The sequence below is a fragment of the Amia ocellicauda genome, chromosome 8, assembly GCF_036373705.1.
Source record: "Amia ocellicauda isolate fAmiCal2 chromosome 8, fAmiCal2.hap1, whole genome shotgun sequence".
NCBI classification, from domain to species: Eukaryota; Metazoa; Chordata; class Actinopteri; order Amiiformes; family Amiidae; genus Amia; species Amia ocellicauda.
In genome coordinates this window covers 33310187-33332267 of record NC_089857.1, presented here as the reverse complement: position 1 = coordinate 33332267, position 22081 = coordinate 33310187, and the positions used below count along the sequence as shown (strand labels likewise).

The following is a 22081-nucleotide window of genomic DNA, read 5'->3' as shown; positions in this document are numbered from 1 at the left end:
TTCACAAATGCCTGAATTTATTTTGCCGTTTTTATTTATAAACCCCATTCTGGTATTCTGGTTGAATCAGTTGGATAAAACGAGTATTGAACTGTTGAGTGGTCATATCAAGGAAACTCAACAAGTGATCTTCAGTAGTTGACTTTAATAAATCCCTTCAGGCTTTAGGTGAGCCTATAGTGAAAAAGTGACCTGAAAAATAGATACATTAAAATCACCCTAAATTCAACTTAGAGTTTATAATCATGTGTAGCACCATGTTCAACTTTAAAAAATAATGAGGAATAACCAACTATCCTTCGAGCTGAGGGATTATAAACATGTGTGGATCTTATTTTTTTTCGTTACAGTGACATTTGAAAGTATCAAAATCTCACTTTATACTACAATCCTACAGAATGGAGGATGGAGCAATGTTTGGAGAACAGCAATTTCAGAAATTGTTCTGTACACTTACAAGTGTACCAGTTGTGTGTACACCCAGAAATGTCTTTTCAGTCATTCCAATTTATTTAATTGGTTTTATACCACACATCTGCAAACCAAGGTCAAGAAATCTGTTACACCAAAAGAGACCGAAAGAAAGCAGAGTTGGGAGTACAAAAATTAACCCTTGACATTTGGGAGGATTTGGACAAGCAGTATAACAATCAGATGGACTATTTCTGGGCCTTTAAAACTTTTTATAACTTTCTAAAGAACATATTACATAACAAACAAACAAGAAAATGACTGAATAGTACATGGTATTGAACATGCTGAGCAGAATGTGTAATGTATCATTATAATAATTTAAAACACCCTTACCAAAAAAACATGTACATTCATATGACATCTATAAAACTGTAGATCTCTTGATGTAGGATACCAATACTGAAATAATTTTAAATAAATAAAACTTTGAGAAGTTCTCAATGTTAGTCTATTTTTACCCTGCCCAAATGTCATTAGAAAGGCTTTGAGCCAATGGATTTTCAGCAACTTTCCCTCCACAGGTAGCCTAAATTCCCATTTGTTTCACAGGATAAGGTTGTTTGAGAAAACCATTCTTTATATGTGATACAAAACCTTAAGGCACATTTATGTTTTTTCTAAACCTTTCAATGTTCAAAAGCTTAATGATGACCTACACCATAATTTCCTTAATGATCATTTTCAACCTAACTTCCCAGAAATACTAGATTGATAACAAGCCGTGTGGTTGAAGTTTTCAAAAAACAGAAATTAAAAGTAACTGGGGCCCTAAGTATTTACACACATCCATACTGATTTCAGTATCATACATTCTAATGTTCCTCATTTAAATGCAAAACTGAGAGTAAATTAATCCACAAGAATGAACTGAAAGCTCGTATACCATTGAAATGACCGTTTCCTTATTCCCTTATTCCTTATTTACTTTTGTAATTACCAGATTCTACAGAGTGAACCCCCAGTGAAAAAACAATACCTTGGGGAAACAATTGTGGTTAAATTTAATCATATACAAATACTCTGGCATTGTGCACTGAATGACATCAATAACCATGTTCAATGCACTTAAAATCCACAATTTACTATACAGAAAGGACTATTGTTTTATGCAACAGTACTACATGCTACAATGTAGGGCTTTTCAAAAATTCTTTGAAGCTGTACCATATCTAGAACTGTAATTTCTCTCTCCCTAAATTCAATGTACAGAATGACAGTGTTCCTCTCATATGCTGTAAAAAAAATCACTGCACTGCATCAGTGCATATGTCCAGTTACTCACACATTTTGGTTGCATCAGTTAAATAAAAAAATGTTGTCGCTTGTAACATCAGTGAACATGTATACCTGATTTACAACTATTTGTACAGAAGAATACAGGACACACACACAAAAGTGTGGATATTTAATGATCGTAGTTACTCTGATAAGAACCTGAACTTCACTATAAACCCCAAGCCAATCAAGCAAAGAATTATAATTTTTTCCCTATGCACAATACTATTTTTATTGAATTATAAAGGTTGTATCACATCCCACACTTTTTAGGGAAAAAACCTTGATCGATTTCAAATAAAGAATAGCAGAGAATAGCACCGAAGGAAATGGGTGGGCTAGCTATAATAACTGCATTCAATTAAAAGCATATTTATTACTTCCTCCAACATTTTTCAGGCTTTATTCCCCTCACATGTCTAATATACAAATACAAGTAAAAATACATATAATTGTAGCCACAATATTTAAAGTGGTAAAAGTAGTAGTAATAATTTTAAGTCACATTTAAAACTTACTGATTAACACCCTGTTTTTTTATGTCAATTTTCTACTTTACAACTTACACAGGCTATTTTAAATTAGTCCATGTAGTAGACAGCAAAATCAAGCATGTAATACAGCTGGCCATGTAACTGCAGTGCTGTATAACAATGTTAGAGAAAAGTAACCCCTTGTACTATGCCTCTGCGAGTAATTATATCGGTTTCCTATGACAGTGACGTTCAGTAATGCCACCCTGACCATGACAGTCTGAAAGAGCTAAAGACTGCAGTTAAGAAACTGGCAGATGGGTAACATAATTCAATCCTTATGGCATACATTGCATTCTGCGCTACAATGGGCTTGTATTACATTGCCTTAAGTGCAGCTAACAGTGAATGACATGGTAATCTCCTCAGTTTAACAGTAGGATGGCTCCCACCCACTGAATCTATGAACAGATCCTCACAACAAGACATTTTAATTAGTCTTTTAATTAATTCATTAATCTGTAATGAACTGCTAAATGGTTTTACAAGGTAGGCAATGTCTTCTAGTATCTGTGTGGCATACATGGTTATCTAATCTTAAGGCAACCTTCCATTAGATTTGTTCTGAAACAATCCCTAAGAAATCACTTCTATGGCACAGATTATAGCCTATATAGCAAAACTATCTATTTAGAGGTTTCTCTAACAATTTGGTTACTTTAGGAACTCTAGGTCTCTTATACAACATTTAAAAAGAAAACATTTGATGTCTGATCATTTACTTTTTGGTACCATAAACATGTGATCTTAAAAAGTGTGAAAGTTGCAATACAGCATTAATTCACATGTCTGCATTTGTAACCCAAGCTCAACATACAATTTGTGTAGAGAGGACATGTTTAAATTATGGATGGTTTCTTCACCTTTTAACATATTTCAGCCAATGACACATATTTGCTTTTTAGTGGTGAATGAGTTTATAATCTGACTAAGTGTTGCAGCCTTCAAAATGAAGACCTGTGAGTTTAATTTAATTTAATTTTATATTTAATATAAACACCGTCTTAAGTGGCCACTCCTTTATTGATAAACAACTGTGGCCTACGTTCAGTTAAAGCTGTGCAAAAGGTTACTACCATGTCACTGGAGGAGTATTAGCAACTGAACCAAAATACCATATTAATAAAAATGCATTTAATATCAACCCACTGATCTCATTTAACTAATAGTGCTTTTACATCCACCTTCTGAAGGAAAACATCCTTTTCAGAGAATTACTTGCAGTTTGAGAAACCTTACCCACCCTGATTACATTTTACATAAATTCAGTGAAAGCGGTTATTTATTCTTCAAATTTGTAATTTCTGGAGAATAATTTAAATAAATAATGGTAAGGTACAGCATACACCTGAAGGGAAGTTAAGAGTGCAGACTCTAGTGTATAATTTTAGGCAGAGAAACCCATGGCTGCACTGTGAAAATGCACAATAATTGAGTGGTTTAACTCAATGTTATTAACTTATTTTCTCTTAAATTTGGTTTAGTCTAAATGTATACTATGTTGGACAAGAAAGATCCATTTTCAAAAAATGCATACTGTTCCGATAACAAGTACAAAGTAACATCCTATTTCTATTTGGTGTTGTCTTGGTGACCATTGTTTTGGTTGATTTTAGTTAAAACACTACTGCACACTCAGTGAAATTATGAAATCCACACCATTTCATTTATTTCAGATTATGGAGTGGATTTGTTCTTCACATCAAATCAACACTGATAATTAATTAATGCAACCACCATATTATATCTCAAATAATACCCTCAAATGACAGTGAGACTATTCTCATCAAGCATCAGAAACTCACAGGATTCTCTTCTAACACTAACTTAAGGTGCTTAAAAATGAGACATTTCTCAAACTTTAATAAATTAAATCTTCAAAAGCTTTCTTAATTTGAATTATGCAAAAAGCTGGTTGCTGTCCCATTATAGTATTTGTGAATTATATTATACATGGATTTTATAGAGTGAAAAATGCAGTGAAAAGATGGTATAGTGTGACACTATACTACTTGATGCCATAATTGTTTATGTGCATGTTACCAGACAGAATGAAGTCCATAACTGCTCTAACCTGTGAAGTCCTTGTTGTTTGCAGTGCCATTTCTGACAAGACTGTCACTTCTATTTGCAGTCTGAGTGGCTAAGCAAGCCAACTGCTGGCTGTTTCAATAGTGGTATTTCTGATTTAAAAATAGGGTACACTTAACGCCTACAAAGGAGAGAACAATGAAGTGCAGTAAAGGATGTAGGGCCTGACAGAAGCACTTTGTCAGATATACTATTAAAAGGATAATGATGGGAACATCCATAACTACTGATTTGAAGTAAGTTAAGTGAACATGAATGTTAGACAAAGTACTACCTGGAAGACAACACATGCCACTTCTCTTTACTGTTAATTTTACATTAGGATGGGCTGTAATTCAGCTAAATCAAAATAATTGTATAGCTCGTACTGTCCAGAGCACAATTATTATTATTATTATTTATTTATTGGCAGACGGCCTTATCCAAGGCGACTTACAAAACATAAGTACAATGCCACAGTACTGAAGAAACCCATCCTGTAGGTGAAAAACAAAGGCTAATCCATAGTGTAATAAATGTTATTTAAAGAAAAAGGCAGAATCATACATGAACTTGAACGAAGACATGTTTGTATGTTTTTCTGACTTGGATATGGAAGTTGTGAATTCTTGAATGTTTTTGTCAGCTCAGACTCTGGGTCTTGCTAAGCCCAAAAAAACACTGCCAGCACAAACGGTTGTAGTTTTGAAATGTTTTGTTCTTAAAAAAAAAAAGTCCTGAACACCTTAATTTAGTTCTGAAGAACCCTTTGTATTCATTCTTAAGATTCTACAACCTATGGGAGTCCGGGAACACGAAGTACTGCTTGACTTGCTGTCCAGAAACTGAAACAGCTTTCACGTGACCTTTACTTTTCGCCTGGGCTTTCATGCTGTGTAAACAAAGATTAGAAAACCTCCTGTATTTTGAATTTCTTCCCAGCATTCACATTACTATTGAGAATAGGTTACTAGTTCATGAAAACACTTATTTGAATTACGAATATTTTGCTTGTTTGTAATGCGAAAGACATAGTGTCATCTTACATGCTGCAATTCTGTGTCATTTTCATTAGGGATATCAACAATGCAGAAGTATATTACAATGCTGCCAAGTATGAATACATTCCCTGGATTAGGACACAAAAACACTTTTGTTGCCATTTTACTATTTGTTGATGAATGTCAGAACAGAAGTCTAGGGTAGGCCTATTTAATTGAAAACAATACAAAGGGAATCCCACTGCTCTAGTTGCAATGCTTTTTAGTAAAATGCTAAACCAAATAGGAAAACTTGAATGTTAGAAATGTAAGGTGTTCTAAGTGTTTTAAAAGACATACCTTCAGGAAACTAGTTAAGATTTGCAACACAAATGCATGATTTTTTCAGAAAAAGAGTGCAAGTATAATGCATTGATAGACAAAGGGGGGTCAAATTGCAGAGTACACAACAACAACAACAACAAGTTGTCAAATAAATGTCTCTCTACATTAATATTCACATGCTCACATTACGCATATATGAAAAATTAATTATTCAATATAAATGCAGAATATGCTAAGGATGGATACTCCCATGTTCAGGTAACCCAGATTTTCAGACGTTGCTTCCCAATCTTATGTATCCTCATGAAAGTCTAGTTTACAGTTAAGGTAATAACTGGGTTGCTGAAAAAGAGAAATGATAACCATTCAAACTTAAGAAAATGGAGCATCACAACTGATTTGGCACATTTTAAGCTAGTGCGGTAAGACCCAGCTCAAATTTGAGCCACCGCCTCATGCCCACACCCACGCCCAGCAACCAGCAAACCTGCTATCTATAAACACTTTACATTATAAATATATTTCAAAATTGCAGGTAAACAAACAAGATTGAAATAGTCTTTGGCAATTTGCAGACTTGCATGATATTTCCAGACAAAGACAACCCTCAGTCAGCATCTTCAACATATACTGTCGTCCTATATTGAAAATCTATTCACATCATTTTCACCACTGCTATAGTGTTCAATGATAGGAGCCATCTTTAATTTTGGATAATTTACAAATAACTCTATAACTCTTCCATACATCTCAGTGATGGCATAAGGCCTAAACATTATCTTGCGCATTGCTGATTTTGAAGGAGTATTTAGTCACAATAAAACAGCACAAGCATTTTGGGCATAACACAAACACACAGAAGAGTATAGGGGAGTGTGGCCTGGCAACGTTATGGAAATATCCCAGCACACATCCAGCTTGATAAGCATGCAGGCTGAATATGAAAATCTCTTTACATTTTTTCAATAAAAAGAACACTGCATATATATGTTTTAAATTATGTCTATTATTGATAAGAGCCAGCTTATCACTTTTGCTGATCTAAGATCAAGCAACTGTCACACAAATTGCCAAACTTTCTGAAACCAAGATCCTCTTACTGTATGTGCCCTTGGGCCAAATGAATAATTCCATTAACAACACAACACTGACAAACTGCAGAACATGCTCTGTTATAGTGAACACTTTCATACTAGGTATAAGCCTTCACCATTTCATTAAAACAGAAGTCACATGGTTAAGTTGCAGAGTTTCTGACAAATAATGAAATGTATAATCAGAGATGCACAGCTGAGTCCAATGAGAAAAGGGCATGTTAATCATAATGGATTACTAGTACACAAAGGCACTAACTTCTTATATTCTTAAAATGAATACTGTACAAGTAGTTTCCTATATATATATATATATATATATTAGATTTACGAGGGGCACTGCCTTGCTGAGACAGTAGGTCTTCAAAACATTAACACTCCCATAGGAAAGCAAATATACCGCTCTCCCAAGAGTGGGACTCCTGTTCTTTGTGGGTTTACACACATCTTAAGTGGTAAAAAGTTGATAAATCACGTTAATTTTAGAAATATCACTAATGACTGAAGTTATGTTGAGAAGCCTGCAAACACCAAATCCAACTATGCAGGTAATAAGATGACTAACTTTTGAATGAATGGGTCCTTCAAACACACATACATACAAACATATCAAAACATATCATTACCATAGATGTGGCTCACTAATTCACAAATGAATGACTACATATTTGAATGTCGCTCCTTCTCCATTTACCTACATCAAATTAATTCATCTCACACTTTCAGAACCCCTATTTGTCTGTTTTGGGGTCATCACATCTGTAATATTTTTAGCAAACAATCAAAGTGTGACCAAAAAACTGTACTTCATAAACGATTTTCTTCATTCAGGTCCATGATTTTGTGTCTGTTGCATTATTCTCTTAGGAAGCTCCAAACTGGATTCAACACTTTCAAGAACAAAAGACATAGCATAAACCAGTTTAGCAGGCATTGCCATCCATTCAATATTGTACACACACATATACAATTGTAAAATAAAAACCATTTTAATGTAATGAAATTGACTTCTTTGGCGAGCTCGTACACAGTGTACAACAGACTGTGGGGGTCTTATCAAAGGGTGTTGCTACACATCACTGGAAATATATGTTGTATAGAGAAGATACTTCCGAAATATTAACACTACACCAAAGGCTTCAAATCAAAACTATTGATAAAGACAGTAATGCCAGTGCTTCTATTGGGAGGAATACTAATACATAATATGCAAATCATACACTTCCATCAAGGAATAAGCAACGTTATCAACTGATTTATTGGATTTATGGTTAACATGCCCAACAAGTAGCGCCACATAATGTATTCTTCTCGTATTTTTTCTAGGCTACTTAATAAGTTTCAAAATATAGTATTGAAAATCAAACATTTCAAGTCACCCATCCTGCTTTGTTTTTAGTTTAACTGGTTTCTGAATTAAATTGAGCATATATCTTGTGTAAAAAATACCAGACTTGACACTAGAACGGAGGATGCAAGCCCCAATGCAATGTATTAGCCTACCGTTTCAATGTATATATTATTACACTGCTTTATACATTAATAGTTAATAATTGGCCAGCAAAGAGTTGCCCAGCCTAATATTAACCATCAATATAACACCCAGACTTTGGCCTGTTCTGAATAAGGGCGGAAACTATCTGATAAGTTGTAACATTATAAAAGATCAAGATTCATATAGACACAAATGTTGCAAATAAATACAACTACAATGGAATAATTGCCTGGAAAAGAATCGCTACATCTGATTATTTCCTTGAAACCACCTTATTTGCATGCACCGCAGGTTTGTTTGAATAACAGACGCGGATTGCGACCACGTCTCCCACACACAGCGTGGAAATGACTGTCTGTCCCGTCGCTTTGGTTAAAATGACGGTTGTCCGCCGCAGACTCTTACCGAGCAGAAGCAGCTTGAGCTCCCGGCGAGCGTCTCTCTTGTCCCGGCGCAGCTGCCTCTCGATCTCGTCGTTGATCCGCCTCGCTTCCTTCGCCTCCTCGCTAAGGCAGCACGCCATGATGGACTCCAGAGTCATTCTTCTGTATGTATATATATATATATATATATATCCTCTTCACTCTAGTGCCTTTTAATTGTATCAATGTGTTCAATAGAAACCAAACAAAACACAAAAAACAAACATCCAGACCCTGTGCAGTGTTCAAGCAGATCAATCTCAGTCCAGTCGACGGCAAAACACAGACATATTCACGATTAATGGGACAACAAACTAACAAAAATTAAACCAAAAATATCCAAGGGTTTTAGTTTTTTTCCCTAACACTTGCCCTCCTCCCCCCGGCTGATTTCTTGCTGGCGATCCGCAGCTCCGTCTTAAGCGAAACAGTGACTCGAAGACCCCCCACCCCCGGAACCCTATTAAAATCCTAATAGGGCTAATCTGCTTTTCCTGCTCACTTTGAGCAACAGATCCTTTTAGCAGACTTTCTCTACCTAATCTTGTTAAGGGTTTTCATTCTTGACAGTTGGTTTCTTAAATCTTATTTTTGGTATTATTTTATTGATACAGTATTATAAATTAATATATATTTTCCTTCTGTTTATGTGGATCTAATATATATATATATATATATATATATACAAATATATTATATATTCATATATATATATATATACACACACACACACACACACACACACACACACACACACACAGCCTTTTTTCAATTGCTGGGTTCCCGGGCGTGGTAAAAGCAGAATATGGCGGACTTTCACTCCAGTCCGCTCCACTCCACTACTGGACGGGAATACACATCTCTCCAGATGAAACCCCAAGGAAAAAAACGGATCAGGACCCCAGGTACATGACTCGCAAAACAAGTAATATAGTAACAGTCCAGGAAATGTCCATAGAGAAGTGTCGTGTTCAAAGAGTTTGCATCAAATGTAACTGACAGCAGATATTCTCTTTCCCCCTTTCCTCTATTCCGCGCCTGTAACTTTATTATACACACCATCCACTCCCAGCAAAGTGACGTTGGGAAGCGGGGAGGGGAGAATCTGACAGACTGAAGGAAACAACACGCACACACAGCTAGCCTGTGGATGAAAAAGCACAATTCAGCAAAAAGTAATACAGCTGTCTTTCTTATATTTTAAAAGCAAAACGCGAAAAATAATAAGCATTGACCAAGTCAAAGAAAATAACGCTACGTTAAACATTATTATTATTATTATTATTATTATTATTATTATTATTATTAAAAATTAAGAAATATATTAACATTCCCCTTAAAGCAATTGACAACTTATGGTAATGTATGGTTTGTTCTCACTTATTATTTTTATTATAAGTTTTAGTTGTAATACTAATAATGAATATAATTTTTTTGTTCCAGGAAAAAAAAAAAAAAAAGTTTGGGGGCTAAGTAGCCCACACTTTAAGCTTATATATGTATGTATGTATATACACCGATCAGCCATAACATTATGACCACTGACAGGTGAAGTGAATAACACTGATAATCTCGTTATCATGGCACCTGTCAGTGGGTGGGATATATTAGGCAGCAAGTGAACATTTTGTCCTCAAAGTTGAAGTGTTGAAGCAGGAAAAATGGGCAAGTGTAAGGATCTGTGTCAGAACACACAGTGCATCGCAGTTCGTTGTGTATGGGGCTGCGTAGCCGCAGACCAGTCAGGGTGCCCATGCTGACCCCTGTCCACTGCCAAAAGCGCCTACAATGGGCACGTGAGCATCAGAACTGGACCACAGAGCAATGGAGGAAAGTGGCCTGGTCTGTTGAATCACGAGTTCAAGGACTTGGCCTCCAAATTCCCCAGATCTCAATCCAATCAAGCATCTGTGGGATGTACTGGACAAACAAGTCCGATCCATGGAGGCCCCACCTCGCAACTTACAGGACTTAAAGGATCTGCTGGTAACGTCTTGGTGCCAGATACCACAGCACACCTTCAGAGGTCTAGTGGAGTCCATGCCTCGACGGGTCAGGGCTGTTTTGACGGCAAAAGGGGGACCTACACAATATTAGGCAGGTGGTCATAATGTTATGGCTGATCAGTGTATATTTTTAAGTATACAAAAATATACAATATATGCAGCCTACATTGGTCCACTGCTGGATCAAGGCATCACCAAGATGTTTATAATCGCAATTTCTTATCTTTATCTTATATAACATTGATCTTGAATCCTATACACACTTGCTCTAGTACAAAGGCCTACAAGAATAAACTGTAAATACACATATTAATGTACTGGTAACCTTAAATACATCAGACACCGAGATTTGCAATAATATTACATCAAAGATTTATCAAACCTGAATATATTGTGTTGATATTGTCACACACTTCAGTGGTGTTTTGCTGTATTTGTGTCATTTCAGTCATACAAGGGGAAGTGGCGCAGATAACACTGATCAACTGTTCTTATTCCTGCCATCGACCATTCAAGAGAGACCTCACCTATATTTAGTTAGTCCTATTTATTTATTTAGCAGATATTTATTTGTCACACAATCCACTATTATTTACATAATAAAGTACAATTCATGCAAATTACAAATTACAGCAATATACAGTATAGTCATATGACCTAAAAACAAGGCCTAAAACATACAGTGCAGACTTACAGCCATTATGCATAAAGTGTGTAGATTATAGGGATAATTATGAATATTAGGTTACATTTTGCATTTAAAATTATAATTTTAAAATAATTAACTGGTGATAAACCACAACTTTATCAAATTAATAATGGCAAACAAATAAAGAAGATGAGTTTTGCAGTGTTAAAAGACTCAATTTTACATGGAGCTATGAAGTCACACTACTACTGAATGTAATTACCCATGCTGCTGTGGGAAGACACATCTCATCATTGCACATGTAGTATTTTGTGCTATCAGGTAAGTGTTAAAAAGAAGAACTCTCCTTTGGGTTATTTACAATAGCCGTGATTGGGATGGAGGTTGTATTATTATGTTTAAAAAGCTACTAAAAGTATAGAATAGAACCGACAAATCAAATGTACTTTACTTATGCACTCCTACTAACACATGAGTACATATAAACCTCTAATTTTAGGGACTATGCTAGTTCCCCTTTAAGCATCTCCCAGAGCATATTTGCAGTGTCTGTTCTTTTTCAGTGTGCTGTGAAGCTCATCCCACAATTAATTTAGCCACAAGTGAGTTGTCTGTGTATTTCAGGTCATTGCCATATTGCAATCCATGCAAGTTGATTGATATTGTACCTTTAAAAATGTATCTTCTGAAAACATTCTTACGCCTTAAGGAGGAAGCCTATAAGAACTGGCACATACAAGATCTGGGGGAGCTCAGGATCCCATGATGGGACCCACCTCCGGGGACGGTCAGTTCCCCCTGCTGGAGCCCGAGTCCAAGATCTTTTAATTATTTTATGGATGATTGTTTTTAAAACGATTTTAAAATGAATCTTAACTGTTTTTAAAGATTTAGTTGTTTTTAAATCACTAATTGTTTAGGGTTTTTTTGGTTTAGTTTTGTTATATTCTTTTGTCAAATACATTGTCCGTTTTGGATTTAATTTTAAATGCATTGGACCTTTTTTGTTTGTTTTTTATTTTTACCTTTTTAATTGTTTCTTTATTTTGTCCAATGCATTTTCAGTTATTTTCAATGTATTTGACTTTTATGTTGGTGAGCAGTTTTGCTTTAATCACGTTTGTTTTGTTGTTTTGTGCACATGTTTATTTGAAGTTAATTATTTTGTTTTTCGTTAAAATCACAAAGATTTTAAAAATTTTAAGTGATTTTAAGAATTGATTTTAAAAGTTTTTAATCATAAGTATTAAAAATTTGAATTGTTTTTATATGTAAATGTAAAATACTATATACAATAAAACAGTATTCTTACGCCTTAATGTTACCATGTCTACTTAGGAATGATCTTCCCCCCAGACAAGGTCATCGCAAAACTAGTGACCAGAATTATATTTCGGTTTGTCTGGGGGAGCAAAATGGAGAGGCTGAAAAGAGTGCAGGTGAAGGGTACCCTGGATGGAGACAGGGGGGTCCCGGACGTTGTGCGGCTTATAAAGGCGCAGGGGCTGGGATATGTGGTCAAGAACATCCAGGCTGCTGGCAAGAAAGTGAGTTTTATGAACCGCTTTTATTTCGCCAGCAGCCTGAGACCATTCGGCCTCTGCGCCATGGATAACACCAGGCTGCACTCGTGGGATCCCCGGCCATTCTACAGGGCGCTCCGAGCCTTTGCGCTCGAAGTAGGCCTCCATAAAGTTGTGCTGGCCTCCTGGGATTATAAGACCATCTGTAGCCAGATGAGATCTACCCAGGAGACCAGCCGGATAGAAGATTTCCCTCCCGAAACCTGCCGGTTTATCTGGGCTAACGCTACGCACGTTTGCCTCACAAATATGCAGAAAGATGTCTCCTGGATGGCTGTGAGTTGGTGTCTCCCCACCTGAGTGTTCATGCACAGAAGGGGCCTAGCCCCTTATGACATCTGCCCCTACAAGGGTTGCCTGGGGAAGGAGACGGAGGCTCATATCTTTAGGGATTACCCCTCCGCCTGCAGGGTCTGGCTCCTGTTTTCTCTGTTCCTCCACAGGTTTGCCGCTCCTGTGCAGGCGACCGCCCAGCAGATCCTTTATGGTCCAGCCAGCCTTTATCAACAACCCTTAGGTGCTGGTGGCGTGTCGTCTGCGCAGTGAAACAGGCCCTGTGTGAGGGACGGAACATATGTCTATTCAACAAGCAGGAGCTGGACCCAATCGTCATCGCGCGGAGGGGCATGGTACTAGTCAGGGATTATGTCAATCTGGAGGTCCACCAGAGGGGCAAGGAGGAAGCCTTTAAGAACTGGCAAATACAAGATCTGGGGGAGCTCAGGATCCCGTGATGGGACCCACCTCCGGGGACGGCCATCTCCCCCTGCTGGAGCCCGAGTCCAAGATCTTTTAACCTTTTTTAATGAATGATTGTTTTAAAAGATTGAGTTGATTTTAAAGGCACTTGTTTTGTTTTTTGTTTTTTTGGTTGTTCTGTTCTATTATTTTGTCAAATACATTGGCCGTTTGGTTTTTAATTTTAAATGCATCAGATTGTTTTGGTTTTGTTTTTATTTTATGGTTTTATTTGTTTTTTGCTTTATCTGATGCATTTACAGTTATTTTCAATGTATTTGACCTTTTTGTTGGTTTGCAGTTTTGCTTTAATCACAAGTTTGTTTTATTGTTTTAAGCACTTGTTTAGTTTAGTTTGTATTATTCACATTAAGATTTTAAAAATTGTAAGTGATTTTAGGAATTGATTTTTTTTTTTTTTATCATAAGTATTAAAATTTTGAATGTTTTTATTTAATTGAAATGTAAAATACTAAAACCAATCAACAGTATTAACGTTACCATGTCTTTGTGGCACTACAGATAAGTTTAAAATGAGTGGGGTACCACAGTTCCAAGGAAGGAGTGAAATAAGGATAATTATGGATACACGATCATTGATTGATTTTAATAAATTAAGGTATTCCGAGAAAGAAACTGCAAGAAAATGCCATTTCTGTCACATGATTTAAAGCAGACCTTAATAGTCAGATTCTGAAAATACATTCTCTGTGCAAACAAGAGAGGAAACTATCTAAAAGTCCAGATATACTGATTATTCAGAAATCCAAATGTTACCATATCAACGTAAACAATAAAGACAACTCTTCAAGAACCTGTAGTGAAGAAAGCTGCAGCTCTTTGGTGATGATGACAAAGATGCCTAGACTAAGTACTAAAGGATACAGATGGCTGAAAACAACATTAGGGATTAGAGTGTTATGGACCACATTTATTTAGCTCCAAGAGGAAACAATGTATGAAGAACACTTTGTGTATTTCTTATCTGTTGTATTTGCATTCTTTATGTTGCATTAAAAAAGCAGCTAAGCTTTGATCTTGTCTTTTTTCTGAACACCTGTATTCCCTGGAATACACACCATTATAATTTGACACGTTTATCAGTAGTGTCTGACACTTTATTGTTTATATGATCCTGTATACTGATTAAAGAAATTACAAGGGGTAGTTAAACCAGGAACAAGCACAGCTCATCCTTCCAAGAATTATAAAACAGAAGAAAAATGTCAACAAAGTAAACAGCTTGCACAACTTCATACAAGATGAGCCAACAGAAAATAAAATAACGGTGCAATATTATTTAAATGGTTTAATAAGCAGTACAATAACATACAAAACACTGGCCTGCCAAATATAAACAACACAATAATGAGCACAACCTTTTGGGCACATGGTGTCACAGCAGGCATTGAAGAAGTTGTAATATGGAAAGTATCACCCACAGTGCATACAGGCTGGCAGCCCCTCTTACAAGACTGCCAAACTAACTTTTTGTTCTTTTTTATTCACAGCTTACAAATCTTATCCCCATGGTATATATAACATACAAAAACATGTGATTATATCCTCAGATAACACATTTAAGAATGTGCAAAGCATACAAAGGCATATGACTATAACAGAATATATATACAGTGGGGGAAAAAAGTATTTGATCGCCTGCTGATTTTGTTCGTTTGCCCACTGACAAAGAAATGATCAGTCTATAATTTTAATGGTAGGTGTATTTTAACAGTGAGAGACAGAATAACAAAAACAAATCCAGAAAAACGCATTTCAAAAAAGTTATAAATTGATTTGCATGTTAATGAGGGAAATAAGTATTTGACCCCTTCGACTTAGTACTTGGTGGCAAAACCCTTGTTGGCAATCACAGAGGTCAGACGTTTCTTGTAGTTGGCCACCAGGTTTGCACACATCTCAGGAGGGATTTTGTCCCACTCCTCTTTGCAGATCCTCTCCAAGTCATTAAGGTTTCGATGCTGATGTTTGGCAACTCGAACCTTCAGCTCCCTCCACAGATTTTCTATGGGATTAAGGTCTGGAGACTGGCTAGGCCACTCCCGGACCTTAATGTGCTTCTTCTTGAGCCACTCCTTTGTTGCCTTGGCTGTGTGTTTTGGGTCATTGTCATGCTGGAATACCCATCCATGACCCATTTTCAATGCCCTGGCTGAGGGAAGGAGGTTCTGACCCAAGATTTGATGGTACATGGCCCCATCCATCGTCCCTTTGATGCGGTGCAGTTGTCCTGTCCCCTTAGCAGAAAAACACCCCCAAAGCATAATGTTTCCACCTCCATGTTTGACGGTGGGGATGGTGTTCTTGGGGTCATTCCTCCTCCTCCAAACATGGCGAGTTGAGTTGATGCCAAAGAGCTCGATTTTGGTCTCATCTGACCACAACACTTTCACCCAGTTCTCCTCTGAATCATTCAGATGTTCATTGGCAAACTTCAGACGGGCCGGTACATGTGCTTTCTTGAGCAGGGGGACCTTGCGGGCGCTGCAGGATTTCAGTCCTTCACGGCATAGTGTGTTACCAATTGTTTTCTTGGTGACTATGGTCCCAGCTGCCTTGAGATCATTAACAAGATCCTCCTGTGTAGTTCTGGGCTGATTCCTCACCGTTCTCATGATCATTGAAACTCCACGAGGTGAGATCTTGCATGGAGCCCCAGACCGAGGGAGATTGACAGTTATTTTGTGTTTCTTCCATTTGTGAATAATCGCACCAACTGTTGTCACCTTCTCACCAAGCTGCTTGGCGATGGTCTTGTAGCCCATTCCAGCCTTGTGTAGGTCTACAATCTTGTCCCTGACATCCTTGGACAGCTCTTTGGTTTTGGCCATGGTGGAGAGTTTGGAATCTGATTGATTGCTTCTGTGGACAGGTGTCTTTTATACAGGTAACGAGCTGAGATTAGGAGCAGTCCCTTTAAGAGATTGCTCCTAATCTCAGCTCGTTACCTGTATAAAAGACACCTGGGAGCCAGAAATCTTGCTGATTGATAGGGGATCAAATACTTATTTCCCTCATTAACATGCAAATCAATATATAACTTTTTTGAAATGCGTTTTTCTGGATTTTTTTGTTGTTATTCTGTCTCTCACTGTTAAAATACACCTACCATTAAAATTATAGACTGATCATTTCTTTGTCAGTGGGCAAACATACAAAATCAGCAGGGGATCAAATACTTTATTCCCTCACTGTATATATATATATATATATATATATATATATATATATATATATATATATTTAATATGCTGTTTAGTATTTAATTGTTAAAAAAACAACGTATTTATAAACGCATTCATCAAACTTGTAGTGGATTTTAGAAAACAATTTTTCTACATATTCTATACACTCACCTAAAGGATTATTAGGAACACCATACTAATACTGTGTTTGACCCCCTTTCGCCTTCAGAACTGCCTTAATTCTACGTGGCATTGATTCAACAAGGTGCTGAAACCATTCTTTAGAAATGTTGGCCCATATTGATAGGATAGCATCTTGCAGTTGATGGAGATTTGTGGGATGCACATCCAGGGCACGAAGCTCCCGTTCCACCACATCCCAAAGATGCTCTATTGGGTTGAGATCTGGTGACTGTGGGGGCCAGTTTAGTACAGTGAACTCATTGTCATGTTCAAGAAACCAATTTGAAATGATTCGACCTTTGTGACATGGTGCTTTATCCTGCTGGAAGTAGCCATCAGAGGATGGGTACATGGTGGTCATAAAGGGATGGACATGGTCAGAAACAATGCTCAGGTAGGCCGTGGCATTTAAACGATGCCCAATTGGCACTAAGGGGCCTAAAGTGTGCCAAGAAAACATCCCCCACACCATTACACCACCACCACCAGCCTGCACAGTGGTAACAAGGCATGATGGATCCATGTTCTCATTCTGTTTACGCCAAATTCTGACTCTACCATCTGAATGTCTCAACAGAAATCGAGACTCATCAGACCAGGCAACATTTTTCCAGTCTTCAACTGTCCAATTTTGGTGAGCTTGTGCAAATTGTAGCCTCTTTTTCCTATTTGTAGTGGAGATGAGTGGTACCCGGTGGGGTCTTCTGCTGTTGTAGCCCATCCGCCTCAAGGTTGTACGTGTTGTGGCTTCACAAATGCTTTGCTGCATACCTCGGTTGTAACGAGTGGTTATTTCAGTCAAAGTTGCTCTTCTATCAGCTTAAATCAGTCGGCCCATTCTCCTCTGACCTCTAGCATCAACAAGGCATTTTCGCCCACAGGACTGCCGCATACTGGATGTTTTTCCCTTTTCACACTATTCTTTGTAAACCCTAGAAATGGTTGTGCGTGAAAATCCCAGTAACTGAGCAGATTGTGAAATACTCAGACCGGCCCGTCTGGCACCAACAACCATGCCACGCTCAAAATTGCTTAAATCACCTTTCTTTCCCATTCAGACATTCAGTTTGGAGTTCAGGAGATTGTCTTGACCAGGACAACACCCCTAAATGCATTGAAGCAACTGCCATGTGATTGGTTGGTTAGATAATTGCATTAATGAGAAATTGAACAGGTGTTCCTAATAATCCTTTAGGTGAGTGTATATTGTGACTCCTTTATTAAAGTGGTCCATTTCGGGTTAGCTGTCATTTTTACTCTTTCTTTCTGAAGCTAATATTCTTGCATGATAAGCAACATATTCCAGTTTTCCCTCCTGCCCTTCTGCATGACTACAATAAATTCTATTCAACCCACTGTAAGTAGCAATAGCAATAGCAAAATTCCTAGAAATTCAAGCTCTCCACTATTGACTTGAGTCAGAGCTGGCATTGTTTCAAATACATATACATACAACAAATCATGGGATATGTAAGTAAGAAAGTAGAAATACTTTACTTATGGAAATATACCTAGGAAATCTTGTGAAATGGTATGTTCAGATAATTTTTGTTTTGTAAATAACATAAGGACATCCACAAGTAATAATTAGTAATATTTAGAAAATTCAAGGGTGTTTTTAGCAATAGAGTAAAACAGAATTGTATTAACTACTGGGTGAATAGTAGGACTGATATTTGAGGCTACTGTTTAAGGGCAGTAAAATATCTTACAATTCATGCAATTAAAATGTTTGGTCATAATTATGACTAGTTGCTGTGTTTATGTAATGTGCTATTTTACATTTATATGTCAGCTTGTAGCTTCCAATGAAAATGCTAAACAAATATTGCTAATTCAAATCCAGTAATCCAAACATGAACATATTGCACCATATGCAGTGGCTAGCTTTAGAGTAATGAAATTAAAGTACAGTTAACACTGTTTGTATTAAAACCAGCAGAAAAATGTGATGCAACAGATAAGTCCTTAATAGTCTTGCTTATTTTACCGTGTAATTACCTGCCCAGAGTCTGGCCCTACCCGACTCAATCTCCGCTCCAATAAGATGCAAGGACAGACTGATTGAGTCTGACTGACTGATAGTCATTTAGTCAATTTGAAACTAGGCTTTGATTGATTATAGGACTGGTAGGCAATGGCCCCTGGGATGAGTGACTGTATTGTAGTGTAGTGTACTGTAGTGATTGGTTGTGATTTTGCCTGTTGAGAATAAAATAATATAGCTGTGGGAGGGTAATGGGTGTAGTTCCAATGAGAAGAGTGTTGTAATTGGCCGCGATTTGGTCTGTGGTATAATTCAAGCGTGGGAGGTGGAGAGATTGACAGACCATCTGTAATTTTAAGAAATAAGTATTGGCTTGAATGTCTAGAATGTGGTTACAGTATTTGGTGTGTTGGCATTTTGTTATTATTTCATCATAATCTAACTGGTTTGTTTAACATTAATATTATTCTTGTCATCGCAGAGGTTGCACAGAAACTCACACCATGGAGCACTTTACATTTATTCAATATGTTTTATCCTTCCTCTGAAAAGATACATCATGTACTGGGTACACGGTTTAATACATTTACAAAAACACAAAAACAATAGGGTCTGAATAAGAGAATTGTTGATGTTCATCTCCTGTTATACACAGTATGTGTCCATTTATATCTTCAAAACATACCTGGTGGAATACAGTGAAGGATGAATGCCCATCATTTGTCAAATAATTATAAAAGGTTATTCTACTGTAGATTAGACCTTGCCACCTAGTGGATGACAAACACATTTCAGAAGCTGTTTCACACTACCTGTGTCAACACATACCCTGCAACTCATCCATCTGCTACCAAATACAATAACTGATACAACATGTATGCTTCATTTTTAATCCATGAAGTGCAAAACTGCAAACATTTGCAACTCTGCTGGCAGATGTCCTCGTCACACCTCCAATCATTCTGTCTTAATTAGAAGTTTCTTCACACAAATTTAATATAAGTAGGCTGCACTGACTTCATTTGTTGCCTAACCTGCAGTTATATTAGTTTAAAAACAATCAAATATACAGCACCTTCCTTGTAAACACAGTTGGTTGCAAATTGTTATCATTCCATTGTCTTCATTAGTAAGACTAGTAACATTCAAATGACGAATCATTTTCCTTTTTAACTTATATTTTATGTATACTGCAGCTCAGCCACCTTTATATGAAAACTATGACACTGTGATAATCATGTATTTGCACTTCCTGATCAGTTTATAACCTATTATCAGACAGATCTTGTATTGGACACTTTCAGTAAACTCAAAACAGCTGTGGAATGTTGTATGTAGTAAGTTTATACCTGTGACACTTTAAATGATACTGTATATGGGACAAACCACAAACTGTCTCAACAAAGACTAACATTCCTATTGCTGCTTAGATGTAAGTGGACTAAATATTGAAATCTTCTGTTAACCAAACAAGCACTTTGTCTAAATGAGTTACTATTTACCCTCTCCCCTGCAAGACTTTTTGTTTCTGATTATATAATAATGCAGAAAATAAGTTTAGTATCATACAGCGTTTAATGTTGCATTTAAATTGATTGAAGTGTTCTATACAGTCGGAGATACAATACTGAATGTCTGTAAATCTTAAGTGTTTCTAATTTACACTATTTTACATCAGGTAATGCATCCGTCTGATAAGTATTATTATATATTTATTGCTGTCACCCTCATACAATATTAACCTATTTAAAGTAGATAGGTGTATACACTAGAAAGATGTATGTGTCTTTTGACCTTTATTCAACAGTTAGGATCACAGCTATTTTCAGTCTACTGGGAGTTTATTACCAGTAGTAGGTCATGTGAAGATACACACTGAGATACTTAGAAAAAAGTGTTTGTTGACATGGTCATTTTTAAATAGTTTCCCCATAATATTTAGTTTTATATTTCAACATAATTCCTGTGACAGTTTAAAATAAACTCGACTTGTATTTTCAGCATTGTTCAGGTGATAACTGAAAATGTTGTAATAGAGTGAAGGGTTAAATACTCACAGCTTAAATGACCCATATAATGTCATGAATACTGTTAAAAAAAATCAGGAATTCAGTATCAGACCCAAGTGTCTTGTCCTAGATCTTTCATCTAGGCTAGGGAACCAAATGCTCACAGATTTATGCCAACAGTACATGAAACCCTCTTAATTCAGACTACATTAATTCTTTGTGTTTTAATCTTTCACATAACATATTTGATGGTGTATATCAATGTTCCTGTTTGTCATACATGGTTTGTGCTGTGTTTCAGTGATTAGTAACATTTTGTGAAGCATGTGACTAATTTGGAGCTGTTGACTTTTGAGTGAACTGAAGAGGGTCATTTGAAGAAGCGGTATGCTTGCGTTGAGGTAAATGTGGAGGTAAATGCACAGTATAGAAGGGATGCAGAAGCACATCTCTTTCATCAGGTCACAGTTTACATGGTGCATAGACAGTAGAAGAGTCAGACAAAACCAAATACTGCAGCATTCTGTTAATGAATGCTTTATAAATCACTTGCAGCCTATAGATATGTTTTATTACTGCATATTATTATACAGATAAACTATACAGATTCACCATTCACTATTCACCAAATAGAAGACAGCACACACACATACACTGACTGACAAACAGACACTGACACACACACACACACACACACACACGCAGACCAGGTGAAGTGGTAAAATAATAAGTATGTATACTATATGGGCCAAAGATGAGGCTACAACACTTTTGTCTCCTATGACATGCCCTTATACCCTTCAACACGTGTTCTTCTGTATTAAACTTTTGTCCTCAGCTCCATTCCACTTTCAAAATGTAGTAAAAAATGAAAAGTATTTCTTTTTGTTTAGAATACTGAATTAAATACATTAATGATATAAATGACTATATATATATATATATATATATATATATATATATATAGTACTGTACTGTATAATATAACTGTACTGACCATTTTATTATTCAGACGCTACTCCTTACCTAACC

At 36.6% G+C, this 22081-nt stretch overlaps 1 protein-coding gene across 1 annotated transcript in view; it reads right to left on the bottom strand.

The window, feature by feature from the left end:
- LOC136754892 (guanine nucleotide-binding protein G(q) subunit alpha) overlaps positions 1 to 9326 on the bottom strand; it is a 40888-nt gene extending 31562 nt beyond the window's left edge. Inside the window, exon 1 of the mRNA XM_066711107.1 lies at positions 8672 to 9326. Coding sequence (XP_066567204.1) covers positions 8672 to 8807 — 136 coding nt within the window. The 5' untranslated portion in view covers positions 8808 to 9326. The remainder of the gene's footprint in view (positions 1 to 8671) is intronic.
- Between the last annotated feature and the right edge of the window lie 12755 nt (positions 9327 to 22081).